This window comes from Anguilla anguilla, chromosome 10, assembly GCF_013347855.1.
Source record: "Anguilla anguilla isolate fAngAng1 chromosome 10, fAngAng1.pri, whole genome shotgun sequence".
NCBI classification, from domain to species: Eukaryota; Metazoa; Chordata; class Actinopteri; order Anguilliformes; family Anguillidae; genus Anguilla; species Anguilla anguilla.
The window spans coordinates 24,765,153-24,785,533 of record NC_049210.1 but is presented as its reverse complement, the minus strand read 5'-3'; the positions used below and the strand labels follow the sequence as shown (position 1 = coordinate 24,785,533).

Sequence of the window (20,381 nt, the reverse complement as noted above, 5' to 3'; positions counted from 1 at the left end):
GCCTTCCCGTGTTCTGCCCTGCTTGTGTTTGTTCTCGATTTGCGTTTCCTCAGACCCATTGTACCTGCCTGCGTTTTTTACCTGTTTGTGTTTGTTTCCTGACCGTATTATACCTGCCTGTTTTGTTTGACCTGCCCTTGTGCTCTGTTTGACCTGCCCTTGTCCTCTACCTGCCTGTGTTCTGCCCTGCCCATGTTTGTGAGTTCCTCTTGTTTTCTGTTTTATTTAGATATTTTTTGAGTTTGTGTTTTTGCCCTTCGTGTCCTTTCTGTTCCCTGTTTGTTTGCCTTTCTGTAAGTAAAGTCTTTGTTAATTTTCCCCCTTTTGAGTTTCGTGTTTTATTTTCCACTCTGCGCCTGGGTCCCAGCACCCGTACCGTCACAGATGCAGCTTTGTCACTGGAGTTTATGCAAAGGTTGGTATCCTACAAGGGCTGTTTCGACAAGAAATATATTACTGGATTTACACTACCAAGTTTGTGTCTGTTGTCTGATTCTGTGCAACAGAAGTCTCCTGGGGATCAATCCTGGACGAGGGTCCAAAGCAGAGCAGAAAGGGAAAAAGGCGCACAAGATTCATCCTAAATTGTTAAAGTTCCTCTCTGAACTAAGTGACTACCAAAATCCATGGAGAATCTAATTGAGGTGAGTTGGAATATATCTAAATTAAGTGAGCAAACCTCATGTCGACAAAAACTCAAAATGTGTCTTATAAGAACGAGGCAACCTCTGAGTTTGTTCATCAAAAACATGATCCTGTCAAAAACAAGGCATGAAATTAGAACAACTTACTTAGCTTACAGTGTATGTGTGTGTTGCAGTTCATGCAGGAGTCTCCAGGTGTGTGTCTCTCACTACTGCAGTGCACCACAGTGGCCAAGGAGAGATGACAAACTCCACGCTGTTCTACTGGAGCCAGTGCCACCATGTGTGTGTGAGGTTAAGCAGTGTGTTTGTGTGTGAGAGGCTCGTAAAATGCAACATGAGCAGAAAACATGCACACGTTGTAAACAATTTACTGTTTCATTACTTTCTCATCGTCAATTCCATATAGGCTAATTGCAAAATGACAAGAATAGAACTAAAACTCGGACTTGCGTGAAAATTTAAATTAGTAGTGGTACAGCCACCGTTTGCTTTCCTTCAAAGTTACTGCTAGCCGAGCAGCGAAGTGTGCCCTCCAGCTGCGAACCATGCGCCATAAATTAGTCCATAGTCTTCCTGGTCTTTTCGTGGAATTGAAGAATGGCAGTAAAATGGAGTAAAATTACGGCAGTCTGAAAAAGCTAAAGGGACGATTACTAGAATTAACCTGTTATTTTACCCTGACAAAAAGTGCGGAATGTGATTTCCAGTTTGCTTTTACTGTATCACCAATGTTAATTACGCAGAACTACCGCATACCTCACATAACTGCATCAAACGTTTTGAGTCAATTACAACGGGCTAACAAAGAAAATCCGGAAGAAAATATTCAGCAACCGAATTAATCCGTTTGAATGTTTTGGTAGCCTACGTAATATGCTGTCCCAGCACGAATGCTTAGCATTTTATACAACGAATACTAAAGCAAGAAAAGAACAGAACAGCACATGTTATAATTCCAAGACGTTGGCAGGCTATAACCAAAACTAGGCTACTGCGCTGCATAACATACAAGTTTGATTTGAAGTTATTATGAAAATAAATTGGTTTGCGACTGCATATTTTCAAACATGGCGGTTGAAAATAAAGACAAAAAAATGCTGCGAGTACTCGACCAATCAGAAATGTTCAGTGCTGCAAGCTCCACCCAAAAGGTTCCTGTACTTTCGGAAAGTACTACCCCCCGAGCAGGAACTTTTTGGGGGGTAAAATAAAGCCCCAGGAACTAAATTTAGACCCTAGTTCCTGCGGTGGAAACACACTGAGTTCCTCAAAATGTTCCTAGTTCCGGGGTAAAGTTCCTGCGGTGGAAATGCGGCTAAAGTCCCTGCTCGGCGGGTAGTACTTTCCAAAAGTACAGGAAGGTTGGCGGTGAGCCTTAAAGAGCTGAACATTTCTGATTGGTCGAGTAAAAATCTGCAGCTGCAAACCGATTTATTATTTTCATAATAATAACGTGAATTCAGACTTTTGGTTATAGCCTGCCAACTTCTTGGAACAGATGAGAAATTAAGATTGAGCATTATAACATGTATGCTCTTCTGTTTTTTTCTTGATTTAGCATTAAGTCTGTTTTTATAAAATATTAAGCATTCGTGCTCGGACAGCATATTACGTACCAAAACGCTTTAATTCGGTTGCTGAATATTTCCATTCGGATTTTCTTTGTTAGCCCATTATAACTGACTGAAAACGTTTCAGGTATGCGGTAGTTCTGCGTAATTTACATTGCGGATACAGTAAATGCAAACAGGGAAAAATCGCCTTCCGCACTTTTTGTCAGGGTAAAATAACAGGTTAATTCTAGTAATCGTCCCTTTTGCTTTTTAAAACTACCATAATTTTACTCTGCGATTCTTCAATTCCACAAAAAGGCCGGAAGGACTTGTAAACACCTCACAGCTAGACCAATGAGGGTTTGTAGCTGGAGGGGAAGGCACCGCGTGTTTTCATTTTGCTGGTGTGAGTCAAAACGGAGATGTTAGTTAGTTTTCATCTGTTCGCAAGAACAGGGCACAATTAGAATTAAGAATGCACTGGTTCCGTTGCCACGGGTTAGATATGAAGGAGTTGCTTCATATCCCGCTTAAAACTGGCCTGAAACGGATCAGTAGCATTCTGGTTACTCTCCGTTTGTAAACGGGGCTATGCTGTCATCAGAGATATATCCAATCTGTCGCCGGACTGTAACTATTCCAATGAGAGCATCAGAATATTCACATATGCGCGGAACAACATACCAGATATATCCCTGACCACAGCAAGGAAGCGTAACGGTTATTATGTTTTACTCTCGTGTTAAATCTGACTCCATTTTATATAATAATTTAAAATTAGGGTTTAACTATACGTGGAACTTGGGAGTGGTTACACTCGACTCTATCTTGTGCCATCATTCCTCAATATATGCTCCCGGGCTTTAGCATTATTGTTAAATCTCAGTTCGGCGAGGAATCCAGAGGGTAGGAGGCTGACCACCATAATACATGCCTTCCATGCCTGGCTTACATGGATAGGTCATCGACAGTTATGAGCCCAGGACGGTGCGTATCTATCGGGCTCCTTCAGGCGAATTTGACAAGAACCGGCGTACTACGCCCATGGGTTCTCTTAAGCCAAAACACCAGAACCAATACCACCAATCCCTTAACAGGCAGATCGTGGTCACCTATCTAACTTGAAGACCCCACTAAAGACGTTTTACTGTACTAGACCCCTGATCAGGAGGTCCCCGTCCGAATTGCCCCCCTGAGTATTTAAACGGAATTTCGGCTGAAAAGAAGATAAAATGGATTAGAGTCATGAAGACCACGCAAGTTAAAAATAAGAATTTATTGAACAGGCAGGTAGGTTATTATCTTCAATTTCCAAAATCAATTATAAAGGTTAAAAACAGAAATACAGAGTAAAAAAGTTCTTACCAGCCTGTTTAGCTACACACAGAACATCGAGTATGCACAGTGCGGGAAGTCGATTGCGATCTTCCTCGACAGGATTGTCTCCCTTCCTTTTAGGCCAAATCCCGCGTTTGATCTAGGCGGCATTACCATAAATTAACCTGGCCGAATCATAAATCTCGAATTTCGGCCCCCACCATTTGGGGCTGCTGTTAAAACAATCAGTGTGGAAATCGGGAAAAGGAGATGATTACCAGAGAGGACATTCCATTGGGTTAGTTTTTTCCTGAGTTGCTGAAACTATGTTTTTTCAAATTCTATTTGGTATGAAACATATTTCATTCAATGGCTTGAACCATGGAGAAAATGTACATACCAAACATGCCAAGTGGATGTAATATTATGGTGCAGTTGTCATGAAAATACCGTTTTGTTTAACCATTGTACATGCAATCCATGTTATTATTACATAATGCATAATACAATAATACAATGAAAACATGTGCATGGTTTGTAAGGTTTTCCGGGATTTGTAAATAAGATATACAGATGGTTTATAGATGGTTTATAGTCCAGATCCAGAAAAGGAATACAAAGTGTAATATCCGAGGGGCCCAAATGAGGGCACTGTGGCACTGTCCCGGGCAGTGGCCCCCACCAGGTGCCGGTCGTTTCACCCTTTACGACCCCAAAACACCCACACCCACAACCACAGACAAAGAGACTAGTTCCCCTTATCTTGGTTGTGTCCAGGTGGTAACATTCCAGAGAACCAAATGGCCTGCCCATTCAGAGGAAGTCCGAGTGACTTATGGTTTTACCACCAGGCTCTCGGGTCCTTTGCAGTACACGCTGCGTCCCAGCATGCTGGCTCGGTCAAATGTCAGCCTTTTCTGGGTCCCAGTTTGACTTCCCTCTTACAGCTCCCCCCTCTGGCCCAATGGGGGACACTTCAGAACGTCCTCCCAAGGGGTCATGGACACTTCCCCAAATGGTTAGTGCCGGAGGTCCAGGGTCATGGGGCTGATGGTGAGAATAACTGGGAAGGCTGATATCAAGGGGTGTGGGGTTTGAGGTGTGTATGGTAGGGAGCGGATCAGATGTTGCAGTGAAGATGGGAACTTTTGCGCTCCAGATGCCCTGTTGCACTAAGTCCATTCCATCAGTCGGGGCCCGCCGTGTTCTTAAGCACAGGAAAACTCACAAGACAGCTGACAGTGACGTAGGAACTTTGTACCAGGAGGTGTCCTCTCGATTGAATCTATCGAAGCAAAGTCTTGGAGAAGCTGTACTTAAGGTTGATATCCACGGGGCTGTGCAGAGGTTGAACCTTAACAAATTTGGTGGGATTATGGGGAAAAAGGTTTGTGAGATATTGCATATAAGACTGAGGTATTTGGGAGTTTCATGACAACTGCATTATGTGGTAAATATGAGGTTTTTGTCCTTCTCATGGTAATATCCTTTGTAATTTTGGATAAACTGGATTTGGGGAAATTAAAAAGAAAGGAGACAAACTTATTGCATTTGGTGTGGAAGGTTATGAAAATGATTACAATTATTATTATTATTATTATTATTTTTTTTTTTTTTTCTCATATCAGTAAACAATTCTGTAGCATATATTTTGTAGGCTAAATCACGCTTGATAGTATGGGTTCAATTTGGAAAATGGATTGCAGATGGAGAGAAACGCCAGCGTTTCCGCCCAAATTGCTTTGATGACCTTGACATAGTTATTAGTGGGGGTTAGAAACCAGTGGCCACCTGATTTTTACCCATGTTGAGTAATGAGAGGGGTTCAATATTGTCTGAATATGGGAAATTTAGTTAATGACCATTGAAAAGCCTGTAATATATTAGGCTTTGCGTTCACTATACTGGTGGAATTTTGATTGGCAAATCTGCCTATGTAATTAGGGATTAAATCATATCAAGCAGTGATTATAGCCATACAGAGGTGTTATCATGTGCGCTACCATGCATCACATCTGCTGACAGGTGTTTCAACTGTTACAACATACAGGTGTCATTTAAAAATCATTGTAGAAAAACCCGTATCCGATATGTTAATCTAGGAATGGAGAATAATTACAATGAGAATGGAGAGTAAAAAAATAAAGGAAAACGCAAAAAGCATAGTTTAAGGCATATAAGGCACAGAGTATTCGGAGGTTGTAGCATCCCTAAGTTTGTAACAGATATATTTTAAAAGAAATGTGAACATTGTTATCAATATTAACAGAGATATCATACATATTAAAAAAATTTCACATACTTCTAAAATATTTTTCCAGAAGGGACCTAAAAACCCCCCTACCCATGAGGTGTTATCTTGGTCATGTATTCCTGAAATTTGTTTACGTAGGTGATCCATATCCTCAATCAGCTGTTTTAAATTGTCCTTTGGATTCACCACGTCGGAACAGCATTCAGGACCGATAATTGTGCAGGTGCCTCCTTGGGAGGAAAGGATATAATCTAATGCTACCCGATTTTGCAGAATCATTAGCCTATGCGACGACAATGCCAAAGAAACATTTCCCAGTGCCATAGCCGTGTCATTGGCCAACTGTTCTACATAATGGGATAGCATGCGTACCTGGTCCAGGGCCTGCATTACTCCATAATTAGGTATAAGAGCTCCTAGGGCTCTTGACCAAAATGTTTGTGTGCAGGTAAAATCATGGATGCAACTGGGATTATCATTTTCACTCCCCATGGAAAGGAGTGAGATGGGGGATTGACTGGGCCTATGAGCTGGACGCATGGCGGGGTACATATATACTAAGGAACAAGTTCCAGTGAATTGAGCCGGCAACTCAGGCCACACAGTTGTACCACATAACCAATGTGTTCCTGGTGGAGCTGGAATGCGACAGAATTTATTTAATTCAAGTAACAGTACCCAACCATTTTCTTCATTGACACAGTCATCGGGGGAGTCATGAGAGGAAAGGGGTGTAGCATATTGCCGGGTCATAAGATGTCAATGGGGTCCAGAGCTATGGTACAGTTTGTTTCCGTTTATGGTGTAAATATTTTGGCAGTTTGTTGTGGGAATCACCCCCATTGGTGAGGATGCTCCGTTTTGTTCTAAGCACCATGTAAACATGGTTGGGACAAGGATGTCGGATATATTAAAAGAAGGTAAATGAACTTGATCACAAGTTAAACCTGGTATACAACACTGAGTGAGAGAAGGAAGAGTTAAATTATGACAGGGGGATACACTTACAGAACTTTTGACATTGAGTTTCAAAAGTGCACATGTATCGCATTGTGAAATTGGGTGTGCCACCCAGGGAATACCAGTACCGACGCTCACTGAATGTGGCACACAAACACTTTGATTTGGAAATAACAAGGAACATGTGTAATCAAACATGGTTTGGAATACATTAGCTCTAGGGTTAAATTGTGGAGGTTGTAGGATCGTCGGGTGAAGTGTAGGGGGTGTTGGTGATTCTAGCGGGGAATCCTGTCTACCATTGGTGAGGGATAGACAGGACATATAGCAAACCATTCCTAACAGCCAGCCCATGGTGAGAGGGGGAGTTCTCATAAGGTGTTTCTTCCTCCCGGCCCCTCCAATGGTAGTTGACGCAGGCACCCTGGACAGCAGACACACTTAGGAATAAACCTAGGCAGAGAAATACAGTTAGGCGTCCCCCCCAACCCCTCTGAACAATTTACACTGGTTCATGTGGTACCACCTTAGCTTTCCTCGGATGGCTACAGCTATGCAGCTGTGGCAGACAGCCTTCACTTCATAGGGCCCATGCCACCGAGGAGCAAAAGCGTCTTGTTTCACAAAAACACGCACCATAACCATGTCACCTTCTGTAAATTTAATTTCAGAGGTGGGGTTGAATTGTGCATCATTACGCAGGTCAGCCTGCTGCTGTTTCAGTGCAGCCTGCGCATAAAGCACGTTGAGCCGCTCTCTTAGCTGCTCCAATACCCTCTGTTGTTTCACCAGTACCAGAGGCCCCAGATCGGCGGGAGAAACCTCTGGATCAATTGGTAGCCTCATGAGTCGCCCTGTCATCAGTTCATATGGACTAAGACCTGTAGCCCTGGACGGGGTAGCACGCAGAATGGTCAGAACAGTGGGCAACGCCTCGGTCCATTTATTCTGGTGTTGCGCTATTTGTTTGGCAATCCCTTCCTTGATGGTGCGATTGACTCGTTCAACCATCCCTGAACTCTGAGGCCTATAGGGCACATGAAATGACTGCTTAATATGAAGTATTTTACAGACCTGTTGGGTTATCTGGCCAGTGAAATGGGTCCCTTGATCAGATTCAATTTGCATTGGTGCTCCCCAGAGCGGGATGATTTGGTTCGCTAGCACCTGTGCCACTGTATTTGCGGTGTTATTGCGTGTGGGTATCGCCTCAACCCATTTTGAAAATTTGTCAATAATCACAAGACAATAGCGATACCCCCCTCTCGCACTGGGAAGTGGACCAATGAAATCTAACTGAAGGGATTCCCAGGGCCCCCTCGGTGGATCAGGCCGACGCAGGTTTGTGCGGCCTGGTCTGCCTTGGTTCACAGAGGCACACACTATGCAAGAGCTGCACCACTGCTCGACATCAGCTAACATATGCGGCCACCAAAAATGGCGTCTAATTAACTGCAAGGTTTTTTCAGCTGACACATGCGCATATTCATGATATAATTTCAGCACCGGCCTGCGCAGTGTATCGGGAACAACATACTTGCCTTCTCGCAAAATTATGCCCTCCGCGATTGTAACCAGCGGGTCCTGTTTTAAATACAACACAAGCTCACCCCCCTCACCCCACAGTTCTTCTTGATACTGTTTCAGGTCGATGGGAGTGACCTGAACTGCGCAGACAGCAGGCCCCGATGGGGTATCCTGCTGCCTGTCCTTACCGCATGTAGCAGCTAGCTTGGCTAAATGATCTGCCCTGGTGTTATGTTGCTCATGCACATCCGGGTTTTTAGTGATGTGTGCTCGCACTTTGACAACAGAAAGGGTAGCTTCATGAGCCTGTATGGCGTCCCATATTGCAGCGATGGTCTTAAAATGTTTTACCGGAGCCCCGGCAGCTGTAAGGAACTTTCGCAGTTGCCATTGAGCCATAAAATCATGCACAACCCCGAACGCATAGCGGCTATCAGTATATACACACAACGGTTCAGGGTGAGCCGTAATGGCTTCTAACAACGCGATAAGTTCCGCTTCCTGTGCAGATATTCCAGGCGGTAATTTAAACAGCAGTTGTTGGCCTTTTCCTGAGTCCCTTTCAGGGACCCAGACTGCACATCCTGTATAAAACCTGCCCTCCTTCCAGAACCTCGAGCCATCAATGTATGCTCGGGTCTGGCCCGGAACCTCACAATCCCTGACTGGGCTTTGTGTTTCAGGCTTTGGTTCACAGGTGTGCGGCTGGCCTTCCACATCCCCAAGGAGATGGGGCAGGATTCTGTTGTTTTCTGTTGTTAGTTCCCGAGCCTGGATGTCAGTAAGCCACCGTGCCAACCTATGAGACGATACACCTTTGATTTGACCCTGCAACAACATTCGAACTGGCGTATGCATTGTGTGCACAACAACAGGTTGGAAACCCACTAGCGGCTCTGTGGTTGTCAACATCCAATGCACCGCGAGAACGTGCTGTGTGCATGGGTCAAATCCCTGCTCAACTGGGGATTTTTTCCGGCTGTAGTACGCGATGGGACGCAATACCCCCCCGTGCTCCTGAGCTAACACACCACTGAGCGTATTTTCATGCGCGTCAACCTGAATGTGGAACGGTTTTTGAGGGTTGGGTAAACCTAAAGCCGGCGCCGAACATAAACAAAGCTTTAAATCCGTAAACGCCGCTTCGTGTTCCTCCGTCCAATCAAGAACGTCAGTAGGCTTGGTTTTGCCTTTCAATAGATCGTACAAGGGAGCAGTAATACCAGCAAAGTCGGGGATGAAATCCCGAAGATAGTTAGCTGTCCCTAGCACTCTCTGTAACGAATTCAAAGTATGGGGTCGGGGTAGCCCAGCAATACATTTCCGCCTATCTTCGGTTAATGCTCGGTAACTCTGTGTAAGCGTATAACCTAAGTAGTGGACCTCTCTTTGTGCGATTTGTGCTTTCTCCTTATTCAATTTAAATCCTGCCTTGCCCAGGGTCTGTACCACTGTGTCTACTAGTTGCAGGTGATCATCACGTGATTCCCCTGTCGCTATCAAGATGTCATCGACGTAATGGGTGACGTTACCCGTCTTACACAGTGGCCCTAACACATCAGATACAGCTCTGTGGAAAATGGCTGGACTATTGTGAAGGCCCTGGGGCATACGCTCCCAGGTGTACTGAATTTGATTCACAGTAAAGGCCAATTTCCATTGGTCCTTCTGTCTGACTTTAAGCGACCAAAAACCATTCTTAATGTCTAGAACAGTGAACCAACATGCACTGGTGGGGATCTGGGACATGATAGTAGACGGATTTGCCACAATTGCCGTGGCCCTGGGCAAAACTTGATTCAAGCGTTGGTAATCAATACAAAGGCGCTATTTCCCGTTTGGCTTAGGAACCGGCAGACACGGAGAGTTAGCGGATGAACTGCACCGACGAACAATACCCCTAATTTCCAGTTGTTTTACTATTTCATGCACGGCTGCTTCTGCTTCTGGCTTAATTCGATACTGCTTTTGGGGGGGAGGCGGGTCCCCCTCAATTCCGACTTCAAAGTCAACCAGACCGCAATCGTGATCATGAGTAGCCCACACGTCTTTATGTTTATCAAAGAAATGCTGGAGGGGATCTGATGTGGAGATGGACATAAGGCGATTTCCGGACGGGCACCGTTTCGTAACCCGGTCTGTTGTTATCTCGATTTGCTTTTCAAAACAATGAATTACAAAGCCATACTTTCGCATTAGATCCATTCCCAAAACAGTACCCTCTCCATTATTCGGCAAAAACCATAAAGGTTCCTCTAACATCACAACACCTAGATCGAGTCGAACAGGTTGCGTGCGAGTAGCCAGCATGATATTTTCGCCGATTCCACGTATTTGTATAGTTTTCTTTGTCAATGGTAACGGTACGTCTGTACAGGAGCAAGATGCACCAGTGTCAATTAAAACATTAACTAATCGGCCTCCAAGATTAGCACGTATTTTAATTCGATTCCCACTAGAAACAATACTCCCAACCGCAAGGGAGGCCACGCACCCCTATAGTAAATCTTCAGAGCTAGTTGCTAATGCTGCCAAAACTGCCTGAAGCGCGCTATAGGAATTCCCGTTACTCTCAGTTTTCAACTTTTGTCCCGTTGAGTTTTGCTCATCAAACCGACCACTAAACTGGATTGCTCGCAAATCCTGCAGTATGCTCTGCGAGGACTGCCGCGGGAGGCCCAAGGACTCTCGCAACAACCAACACTGGTTGAAACTATGATTGGGTTTGCTGCAAAAAGGACAGTTCCGCTGTGATCTGTACCCTGACCCCTGTGGGCTAGCCCCGCCTTTCCCTTCGGCTACCCATTGAGTAGACGCAATAATGCGCGGCTTGCCCTGTTTAGCTAACCGGTTCTCAATTTTTGAGGCCCATTCCACCAGTGACCGGAAGGTGTTTTCTGGTGGATCAGCTCCATTAGCTAAAGCCTGCTGGATGTGAGGGCCAGCATTATTTTTCAGGAGTTGCAGTAGCACCTCCTGATTGCGATTGGCATTCTCGATACCCGAATGCTCTTTGAACGAAACCCACATACGTTCCGCAAATACCTCAAAAGCCTCTTTCTGTGCCTGTCTGATATCGAGAATTTTATGCCAAGCGGCATGAGTCGGTCCCCGCAATCGCAATAGCGCCTCCTTAAGCCGATCATACACCACACTGTCATCTTCGTCATCCTCACCCTTTACCATAATCACACCTGTTTTTAACTCCTCAGGCAACTGGGATCTCAACTCCTCAGGAATTGTAAGGAGTGCAACCTGCCATACATCCCGCAACTCTAAATTATACACGGATGCCTGCAACATTAAATTATCCCAGTAAGGCTGGAACGGCCCACGCCTTGGCATTGGCCCTACCACCTCCTTATGCCTAGCACATTCCTCACACGTTAGAGGACGACTAATGACGGTAACAGTGTCGTCAGCATTGGTTACTGTTTTTAAAACCGCGACTTTACCGGGGGTACGGCTAAGAGTACTAGCTCTATGGCGTGTCACCACCGGGCTACGTTGCCATGGTTGACCCGGCTCACCCAGACGATAATAAGATTTTGTTGCAATCCCCGGGGTAGCCTCTGTCGACCTCCTTAGTGTCGCAGAAATTTCCCCGGCGGAGAATGCTTGACTACGAGATTTATTGGCTAGGGCTAGTACCTCCTCCTCCTCGCTCTCTTCCAGCACGTCGTCATTAGCAACGGCGGATCCTGCTTGCCGTATGGCCGAAACTGGAAGCCCAACCTTGCCACAACAGGTCTCTAAGGCCTCGACATAATCCTGGCTTCTTACGAGCTCCTGCTCAAGCTCGGCAATTTGCTTTTGCATGGCCGTGCACTGAATGGCCCAGCTCTGTTTATCAAACGCGAATGCCTCCACCTCGGCCCGCAATCGACGCAGTTCCTCAGAGCGTGTTTTTTCTAATTGCCGTGTACTAGTCATAACTCGCTCATTTCCCGCAAGCAAACTCTGGTCGTTCCGACGCAACAAATACACCATCACCGCCGGCAACTTACGGAACGGACGTTTTACCTGGAGCTTTCGACCCTCCGTTTCATACCAACGGAGAAGTTGCTCATTACTCCAGGCTAACGTTATACCACAATTATGTACACGAACTAACAGATCCTTATAATACACACCAAAGTTGTCCATCACTCTTTGGTCCACTCTCTGCTGTTCCTCGCTATCCATGTTTCCACTCTAAGCTCAATCCCCACCGGATTTCTACGGTCTCCGGTCTCACACTTGGGTATGTCGACCCGTTCTAAAAATGTGTCTAAATGGGGTGGATACTCACTTTCCCTGAGCCCTATAGAATAGGAAACACCGCTGTACTTACCTTGGCAGCCGTAGGTAGATAGCGAATTCCGCTCACTCACACCGCAGAAAGTTGATGACAATGATGATCACGTCGGGGTCACCACTTGTAAACACCTCACAGCTAGACCAATGAGGGTTTGTAGCTGGAGGGGAAGGCACCGCGTGTTTTCCTTTTGCTGGTGTGAGTCAAAACGGAGATGTTAGTTAGTTTTCATCTGTTCGCAAGAACAGGGCACAATTAGAATTAAGAATGCACTGGTTCCGTTGCCACGGGTTAGATATGAAGGATTTGCTTCATATCCCGCTTAAAACTGGCCTGAAACGGATCAGTAGCATTCTGGTTACTCTCCGTTTGTAAACGGGGCTATGCTGTCATCAGAGATATATCCAATCTGTCGCCGGACTGTAACTATTCCAATGAGAGCATCAGAATATTCACATATGCGCGGAACAACATACCAGATATATCCCTGACCACAGCAAGGAAGCGTAACGGTTATTATGTTTTACTCTCGTGTTAAATCTGACTCCATTTTATATAATAATTTAAAATTAGGGTTTAACTATACGTGGAACTTGGGAGTGGTTACACTCGACTCTATCTTGTGCCATCATTCCTCAATATATGCTCCCGGGCTTTAGCATTATTGTTAAATCTCAGTTCGGCGAGGAATCCAGAGGGTAGGAGGCTGACCACCATAATACATGCCTTCCATGCCTGGCTTACATGGATAGGTCATCGACAGTTATGAGCCCAGGACGGTGCGTATCTATCGGGCTCCTTCAGGCGAATTTGACAAGAACCGGCGTACTACGCCCATGGGTTCTCTTAAGCCAAAACACCAGAACCAATACCACCAATCCCTTAACAGGCAGATCGTGGTCACCTATCTAACTTGAAGACCCCACTAAAGACGTTTTACTGTACTAGACCCCTGATCAGGAGGTCCCCGTCCGAATTGCCCCCCTGAGTATTTAAACGGAATTTCGGCTGAAAAGAAGATAAAATGGATTAGAGTCATGAAGACCACGCAAGTTAAAAATAAGAATTTATTGAACAGGCAGGTAGGTTATTATCTTCAATTTCCAAAATCAATTATAAAGGTTAAAAACAGAAATACAGAGTAAAAAAGTTCTTACCAGCCTGTTTAGCTACACACAGAACATCGAGTATGCACAGTGCGGGAAGTCGATTGCGATCTTCCTCGACAGGATTGTCTCCCTTCCTTTTAGGCCAAATCCCGCGTTTGATCTAGGCGGCATTACCATAAATTAACCTGGCCGAATCATAAATCTCGAATTTCGGCCCCCACCATTTGGGGCTGCTGTTAAAACAATCAGTGTGGAAATCGGGAAAAGGAGATGATTACCAGAGAGGACATTCCATTGGGTTAGTTTTTTCCTGAGTTGCTGAAACTATGTTTTTTCAAATTCTATTTGGTATGAAACATATTTCATTCAATGGCTTGAACCATGGAGAAAATGTACATACCAAACATGCCAAGTGGATGTAATATTATGGTGCAGTTGTCATGAAAATACCGTTTTGTTTAACCATTGTACATGCAATCCATGTTATTATTACATAATGCATAATACAATAATACAATGAAAACATGTGCATGGTTTGTAAGGTTTTCCGGGATTTGTAAATAAGATATACAGATGGTTTATAGATGGTTTATAGTCCAGATCCAGAAAAGGAATACAAAGTGTAATATCCGAGGGGCCCAAATGAGGGCACTGTGGCACTGTCCCGGGCAGTGGCCCCCACCAGGTGCCGGTCGTTTCACCCTTTACGACCCCAAAACACCCACACCCACAACCACAGACAAAGAGACTAGTTCCCCTTATCTTGGTTGTGTCCAGGTGGTAACATTCCAGAGAACCAAATGGCCTGCCCATTCAGAGGAAGTCCGAGTGACTTATGGTTTTACCACCAGGCTCTCGGGTCCTTTGCAGTACACGCTGCGTCCCAGCATGCTGGCTCGGTCAAATGTCAGCCTTTTCTGGGTCCCAGTTTGACTTCCCTCTTACAGACTAGACTCTAATTTATGCTGCATGGTTCGCATCTGTATTTAGCTGCTCCGCTAGCAAGTATTTAGCTGCTCCGCTAGCAGTAACTTTGAAGGAATCTAGAAGATGAAAGCAAACGGTGGCTGTACCTCTGCAATATTAATTAAAAATGTCACGCAAGTGTCATTGTATTTATTCTTGTCATTTTGCGATTATATGGAAATGATGATGAGTCGAATTACTCAATTCAACAGCAAATTGTTTGACGTGTTCATGTTTTCTGCTATAAATGTTGTTACCAGTTATTTCTGGAATGTGAATGCATTCAGCCGCCTCGGATGTCAAGACGTCAAAGTGAATGTTCGCATAAAAACATAGTGTGTTTGAGGGGATATATAAAACAGTTACAATCTATTGGCCTGTTATATCATGTTTGTTGTTCTTGTCAGGGTAAATCAGTTCAGATACAAGTCTTATCACTTATAACTAGGGTTGGGTACCAAAAACCGGCACCGGATCCTGTATGGTCAGCACCGACCAGACCGAATCACTGCGCAAATTTCGGTGCCTCGTTTCGGTGCCACTTTTAGTCCCTCCACGAAATCGCAATCTTGCAATGCTATAATTCATGCAAATTCAACCAACGAGACAACATTTTAAGAAATTATACTATGCCATTCTATAGTCAATATCTGCGACTAAATATTAAATGCACATTGGTTTTACGCATAGAGATGTCCCTTTTGAGTCTGAGTGGTCATTGTGTTGGACAATCCGTTTGTGAAATATACGAGTATTTGTGATGCCTGCCTACCTTCCAAAATAGGTGTGCATAATGCCACGTGTTCTTTACGGCATTGTCGTACAGTCTGGCCGATTGACAATTTGTTTCTTCAGCAGGACAGTATAAGCTTTCTAACGATGTATAACATGTCTAATTTTTCTTTTGGAATAGCGTTTTATAGGTCAGCGTACCCGACAATTTTCTTATCGCATTCACTTACACATTTACTGTGGTAGCAGTAAATACCCTGCATCTAACGAAATGTTGTCAACGATATTGTGTAATTTCTTGGAAAGTAGGCTACTTATTATTGAGGCGCTCGGGGCATAGCTAAGTCATATGTTTGCTGATACAGCTATCTGACATTGTTTTCTGGAGAAAACCGAACCGGATAGTCATTGATTTACTGTCTCTGTCTCTATCTACTGAACACATTATTGCTATGTAAGTATTACTGCTGAGAATATTTCAGGTATGTATGTTATTTTTGAAATTGAGTGTGTTTAAATAGGTTAGTGGTATTACATAATGTGGATATTTCACACTGTAAGTGTAAGTGTTACTTAGTACTGTAATCGTTTTTGTGAGGCATACAACAGTGATGAGGAGAGTATTGGAACATTGCCAAAACGTGGTGGACGGTTGAAAATGGTTTTCATATCGTTCCATCCCCATACAAGAAAACATACGAGAGTACAGAGTGTAGAAATGCATACAATAGTTAATTATTACTCATTTAGGTACTGTGCAGCATTGTGTGACAATATTTGTGCATTATGTTTAAATCTGATATCAATGTTTCATCTTCAACCTTCATAAGGGGCTCATGTATATGCTTTACAATGGAGGAAAAAAATTTTTATTCCTTTTTGGAGAGGTTTTGTATTTGTTTATGGACCCCTAGCTATTTTAGACCATTGTACAGACAGAAAGCTTGTAATTATCACTTTAAAATGCACAGTGAGTTCCTTCAGTAAAACAGTTGATTTATAGTGAAATATGTGAATTTGTTGTGATTTACAGAAATGCATAATTCAGACATTTTGTGTAGATTTGGAGATGCTGGGTACACTGCTTAGTTTTTGCTTCTTAGATCTGTAGTACTTCTACATATCCACCCTTACATTTTATGAACTTGTGGTCAAGAACTTTTTGGTATACTTTATCCTGCTGCATATATGCAATCTCCCAGTATTTCATTGCAAACTAAAAAAAAGAGCAAATTCATTTTAGATTTTTTGCCTAGACAGTTGCATTTGTGCCACTTTATTTCTTCCAAAATTATGAATAAAGTAATCTAAGATAGTATTGTAGATGGTACAAATGTCTTGCTTCATTTAAAGCATTTTTCAAGTGTCTGTGGTGTTCACATCTGGGGTTACAAAGCTTTAAATAGGGTACTCCCTAAATGGCCAAGGATTGGCCAGATTTGGCATGTGCGCTAATTGGTGAAAGTTGTTGTTTGTTCTTTATTTTAAAGAAGCTATAAAGCAGATTATGAGATGAATGGAAGGACTAAGTGGCCTTCATGTTCATGGCAAACACATTATCACAGTGTGAACATGTAACATTGTACCAGGTGTGAATGACTTTGATGTGCAAACAACAAGTAGCGGCAGTAATGCTATGTTTTTTTTTTGGCATCAAGTTAATATAGTTTTTCCTGTTAAGCCAAGGCAGGGTGTGGCTCACGTCATAAAGTCCGTCAATGGCCTGTGTCAGACATCAGCGGGCACCAGCACAAGACTGTGTTTCCTGACAAATGTCACGCCAATGAGAAAGAGGTGATGTATGCAAAAGTGCCTTATGTAGTCTATAGCATCTAATACTGTGTTATGTACTGTATAGCATGTCATACAATATAATTGGATAAGTGCAAGGTTGTTACATCGCTTAGTGTTGTAACAACATTCACTAGCGTATTTATTAATATATTTGATTTATCTTTTGCTTTATGTAGTAACATGTTTGATTTGTGTTTTCTTTATGTAGTTTGTGTTCGTTGTTGGCGATTCACATCTCAGATCTTTTGCCGATGGAGTTGTAAACATGCCAGAGGGTCGGCTGTCCTTTGGTTTTATGGCCACACCTGGAGGAGATGCAACAGATGCGGTACTTCTCAACAAACAATGTTTTCCAGCCATCCAAAAGGTATATTCCAAGAAGTTGTGGATACAACATCACTGTTCTTGGAGTGCATAGTACATTCTTATGCATGTTTCTCTGGGACTTAATTATTATTGTCATTACTTTTTGTTTAAGGCATCTGTGGTGTCAGGATTTGGTACACCTAAGTGATGACGAAGGTATGCCTCGCCTTGCGGACTTCATTTGGAACACTTCATACACCATCCTGCACATCCCTGTCAATCCTGTACCACTTAGAGTGCATCCTACACTCAAACGATGCTTTCACAAAAACAAGAAGGAGCATGGTACTTCATCACAGCCACAGTGTGTTGATCGATCTCAGCGCTCAGCAACATCCTATTGGCCATTTCCAGGTAATAACTGCTCTGTGTGTTACATAAAATTGTCCATTGTTAATGGTGTCCAATGTTTGAACAATGTTCTGTCTCTGTTTTTTTCTTCTTTTTTTTTGGTTTTTCTAAACCCATACGCCTGTATGTTCTTGTGTGCAGCTGTTGAAATGAAGTATGTTGACCATGACCAATGGACACATCTGGTGCCTACTGTTCCAGGTAATTCTTGCATGCCAATGTGTCTGTGTCCCGATGTGTTACTGTTATGGTGGAGACCCATATTTCATTTAAGTCATATTGTTTGTGCTTGTTTCTAGATATGAGGATGCAGGTTCGGGACCGGCGTCATTGTATACGTCAGCATGCTGCCACAGGACTGTTTGTTGACATACAGCAAGTACGTTTCTGTTGATGTATACACTTTGTTCAACTGTTCAATTACGTTTTCTAAAAAGTATTCTGTAAGTAATCAACGTAATTAACTCCTAACATCAACTTGTGTTTACAGCGAATTGTCAACGGAGGTAGGATGGAACGCATCTTTGATACATACGTCCTATGTTACCCTTCGGCCTACTGCCAGAACGCCAAGCCTGTCCATGACCCAGCACCTCAGTCCGTGGCTGAGAAGAAATCCCTGCACATCAAAAAGCTAAGTGCTGCTGGTTCAGGGCATGTGGGTCATAGGCCTTTGGTAGTAGTTGACAGGGTCAAAGAAGTTTTAGGACAGGAAGATGTTAGGGACAAGGTAGTAAGGAGGAGAAAGATGGGAAACATACACACCAGTGTTACACAGACAGAACAGAAGCAGGAGTTGCCTACTGAGAGTGCACTGAAACAGGAGTTGGGTAGTCATATAGTACAGAAACAGAAGTTTGGTAGGGATGAAGGAAGTGTTGTTTGTCAGGGGCAAGCGGGTCACATGCCTTCAGAAGTAGGCAAAGGGCTTCAGGATACACAACACATACACGGGGTATATAGCTGGGTGATGGTATCTAATTTCTGTGTTCCCTTCCAGCCCACTTTTGAATGTCCCAAAAAGTTTAGTATTGCAGAAGTGCGTGATGACAACACATTGCCAATAGCTTGTAAGCCAAATGGGGTGAAATCATTCACAAGTAAGACACCAAATACACTGGACAACAAAGGGGGGGTGCCTTCTGTGCATGACAGCAGTGGGGGAGATTCAGACCATAACAAGACAGTGTGCTTACAGACAGTAGCTCATGCTGATATTGAAAACAAACAAAAGGAAATAAACAGCAGACCAGCTGCAGTACTTGCCATAAAAAAGGGCAAGAACCACATAAGAGGAGGTATAGGTGAAGGCAACTCAATATTTCAGACGGCAATTAGCATAGCAGAGCAGCATGGTATCCAGCTTAGAAGTGGCAATCCAAACAAGGCCAATGGTAATTGCTTGTATGAATCCATTATTGATAACATAAATGCAAGAGAATGTTTTCCAGAACATTTGACAGAAAGGCCTGAGCACTATAGAAAGGTCTGGAATACTGTAGGTGAACAGAAAATTAAGGCATCTCCATACTATCCAAACGTATATACAGAACAGCAGTGGAGAGAAGCATGGCAAACTTTGCAAACAACTAACCAATATGACCTTGACTATTTTGGTGATATGGCTATCCTTAGTTGTGCTCATACTACTAAGAAAGATATCCTTGTTTTCAACACACCTTGGAAAACAACAAATGCTCAATCTCATAGTCCAATATATGTAATATCTGCAGATGCAATAGATCCAGCAAATGCAAGAGATACTCATGTTCCATTGGTGTTGGCATACAATGGCCATCATTTTGAAAGCCTCATTCCTGTTTCTAATGTTGATGTTGACAAAACAATTGTTTTGGTGGATGCATACAAGACTGGCACCTATAAGACTCCTAGGTCTTTAGCACAAATGTTTGAGCTCATTGGAAATGATTTACACAACACAGAAAGCGATTATCCCACAACAAATAAAACCATATGTACACAGGCCACAGAAAACCAGAAAAGAACAGAGCTTACAGCTACCACCAGTAATGTCCAGATTGAAAACTACGCTCCTAAATCCCACAGTTTAGATGAAGCCAATAATACCAGTGATACCATAGCAATAACTTTGCCAGATGTATGCAACAGTTGTCAAAAGCCATTTCAAAGGCTGCTGGTACATTTGCGCAGGTCAAAACAATGTCAATTACATTACAACATGCAATCTTCATATCAAGAAGTCATTGTGAAACACGCAGACCAAAAACCTCTATAGCAAGCTGCCAAACGTCAAAAACTGCAAAAACATAAGCAAAGTGAGGTCAATGTAGGCCTAAACCATGTTGACCAACAACCTCTACCATGTCAGAAAGAGAAAGAATCCACTCCAATTGAAGCCAGTGCAATACACATGAAAGTTACAAGGAAAAGGCAGTTGCAGGGTAATTCTGTAGATGTCACAGGAAAAAATGTTTCGCTATGTAATGTAAACAAAAACACAGAAAGAGATTGTCCCAGAACAAATGA

At 43.4% G+C, this 20,381-nt stretch overlaps 1 protein-coding gene and 1 long non-coding RNA gene across 2 annotated transcripts; both read left to right on the top strand.

Moving 5' to 3' along the window:
• The first annotated feature begins 277 nt into the window (after positions 1–277).
• LOC118206918 lies at positions 278–945 on the top strand. Its single transcript, XR_004761275.1, has 3 exons — positions 278–415; positions 507–644; positions 821–945. It is a non-coding gene; the product is annotated as an uncharacterized LOC118206918 (long non-coding RNA).
• Positions 946–17,496: 16,551 nt separating this feature from the next.
• LOC118206545 lies at positions 17,497–20,130 on the top strand. Its single transcript, XM_035379348.1, has 5 exons — positions 17,497–17,523; positions 17,635–17,876; positions 18,015–18,074; positions 18,173–18,252; positions 18,364–20,130. The coding sequence occupies exons 2-5, from the start codon at positions 17,681–17,683 to the stop codon at positions 20,128–20,130; spliced, it is 2,103 nt and encodes a 700-aa protein (XP_035235239.1). The 5' UTR covers positions 17,497–17,523; positions 17,635–17,680.
• Positions 20,131–20,381: the final 251 nt, after the last annotated feature.

Coding starts and splice junctions, on each gene's coding strand:
- LOC118206545 (XM_035379348.1), top strand. CDS start 17,681: ATGCCTCGCCTTGCGGACTTCATTTGGAACACTTCATACACCATCCTG. Junction 17,877..18,014: donor ATCCTATTGGCCATTTCCAG/GTAATAACTGCT, acceptor TCTTGTGTGCAG/CTGTTGAAATGAAGTATGTT. Junction 18,253..18,363: donor TGTTTGTTGACATACAGCAA/GTACGTTTCTGT, acceptor TTGTGTTTACAG/CGAATTGTCAACGGAGGTAG.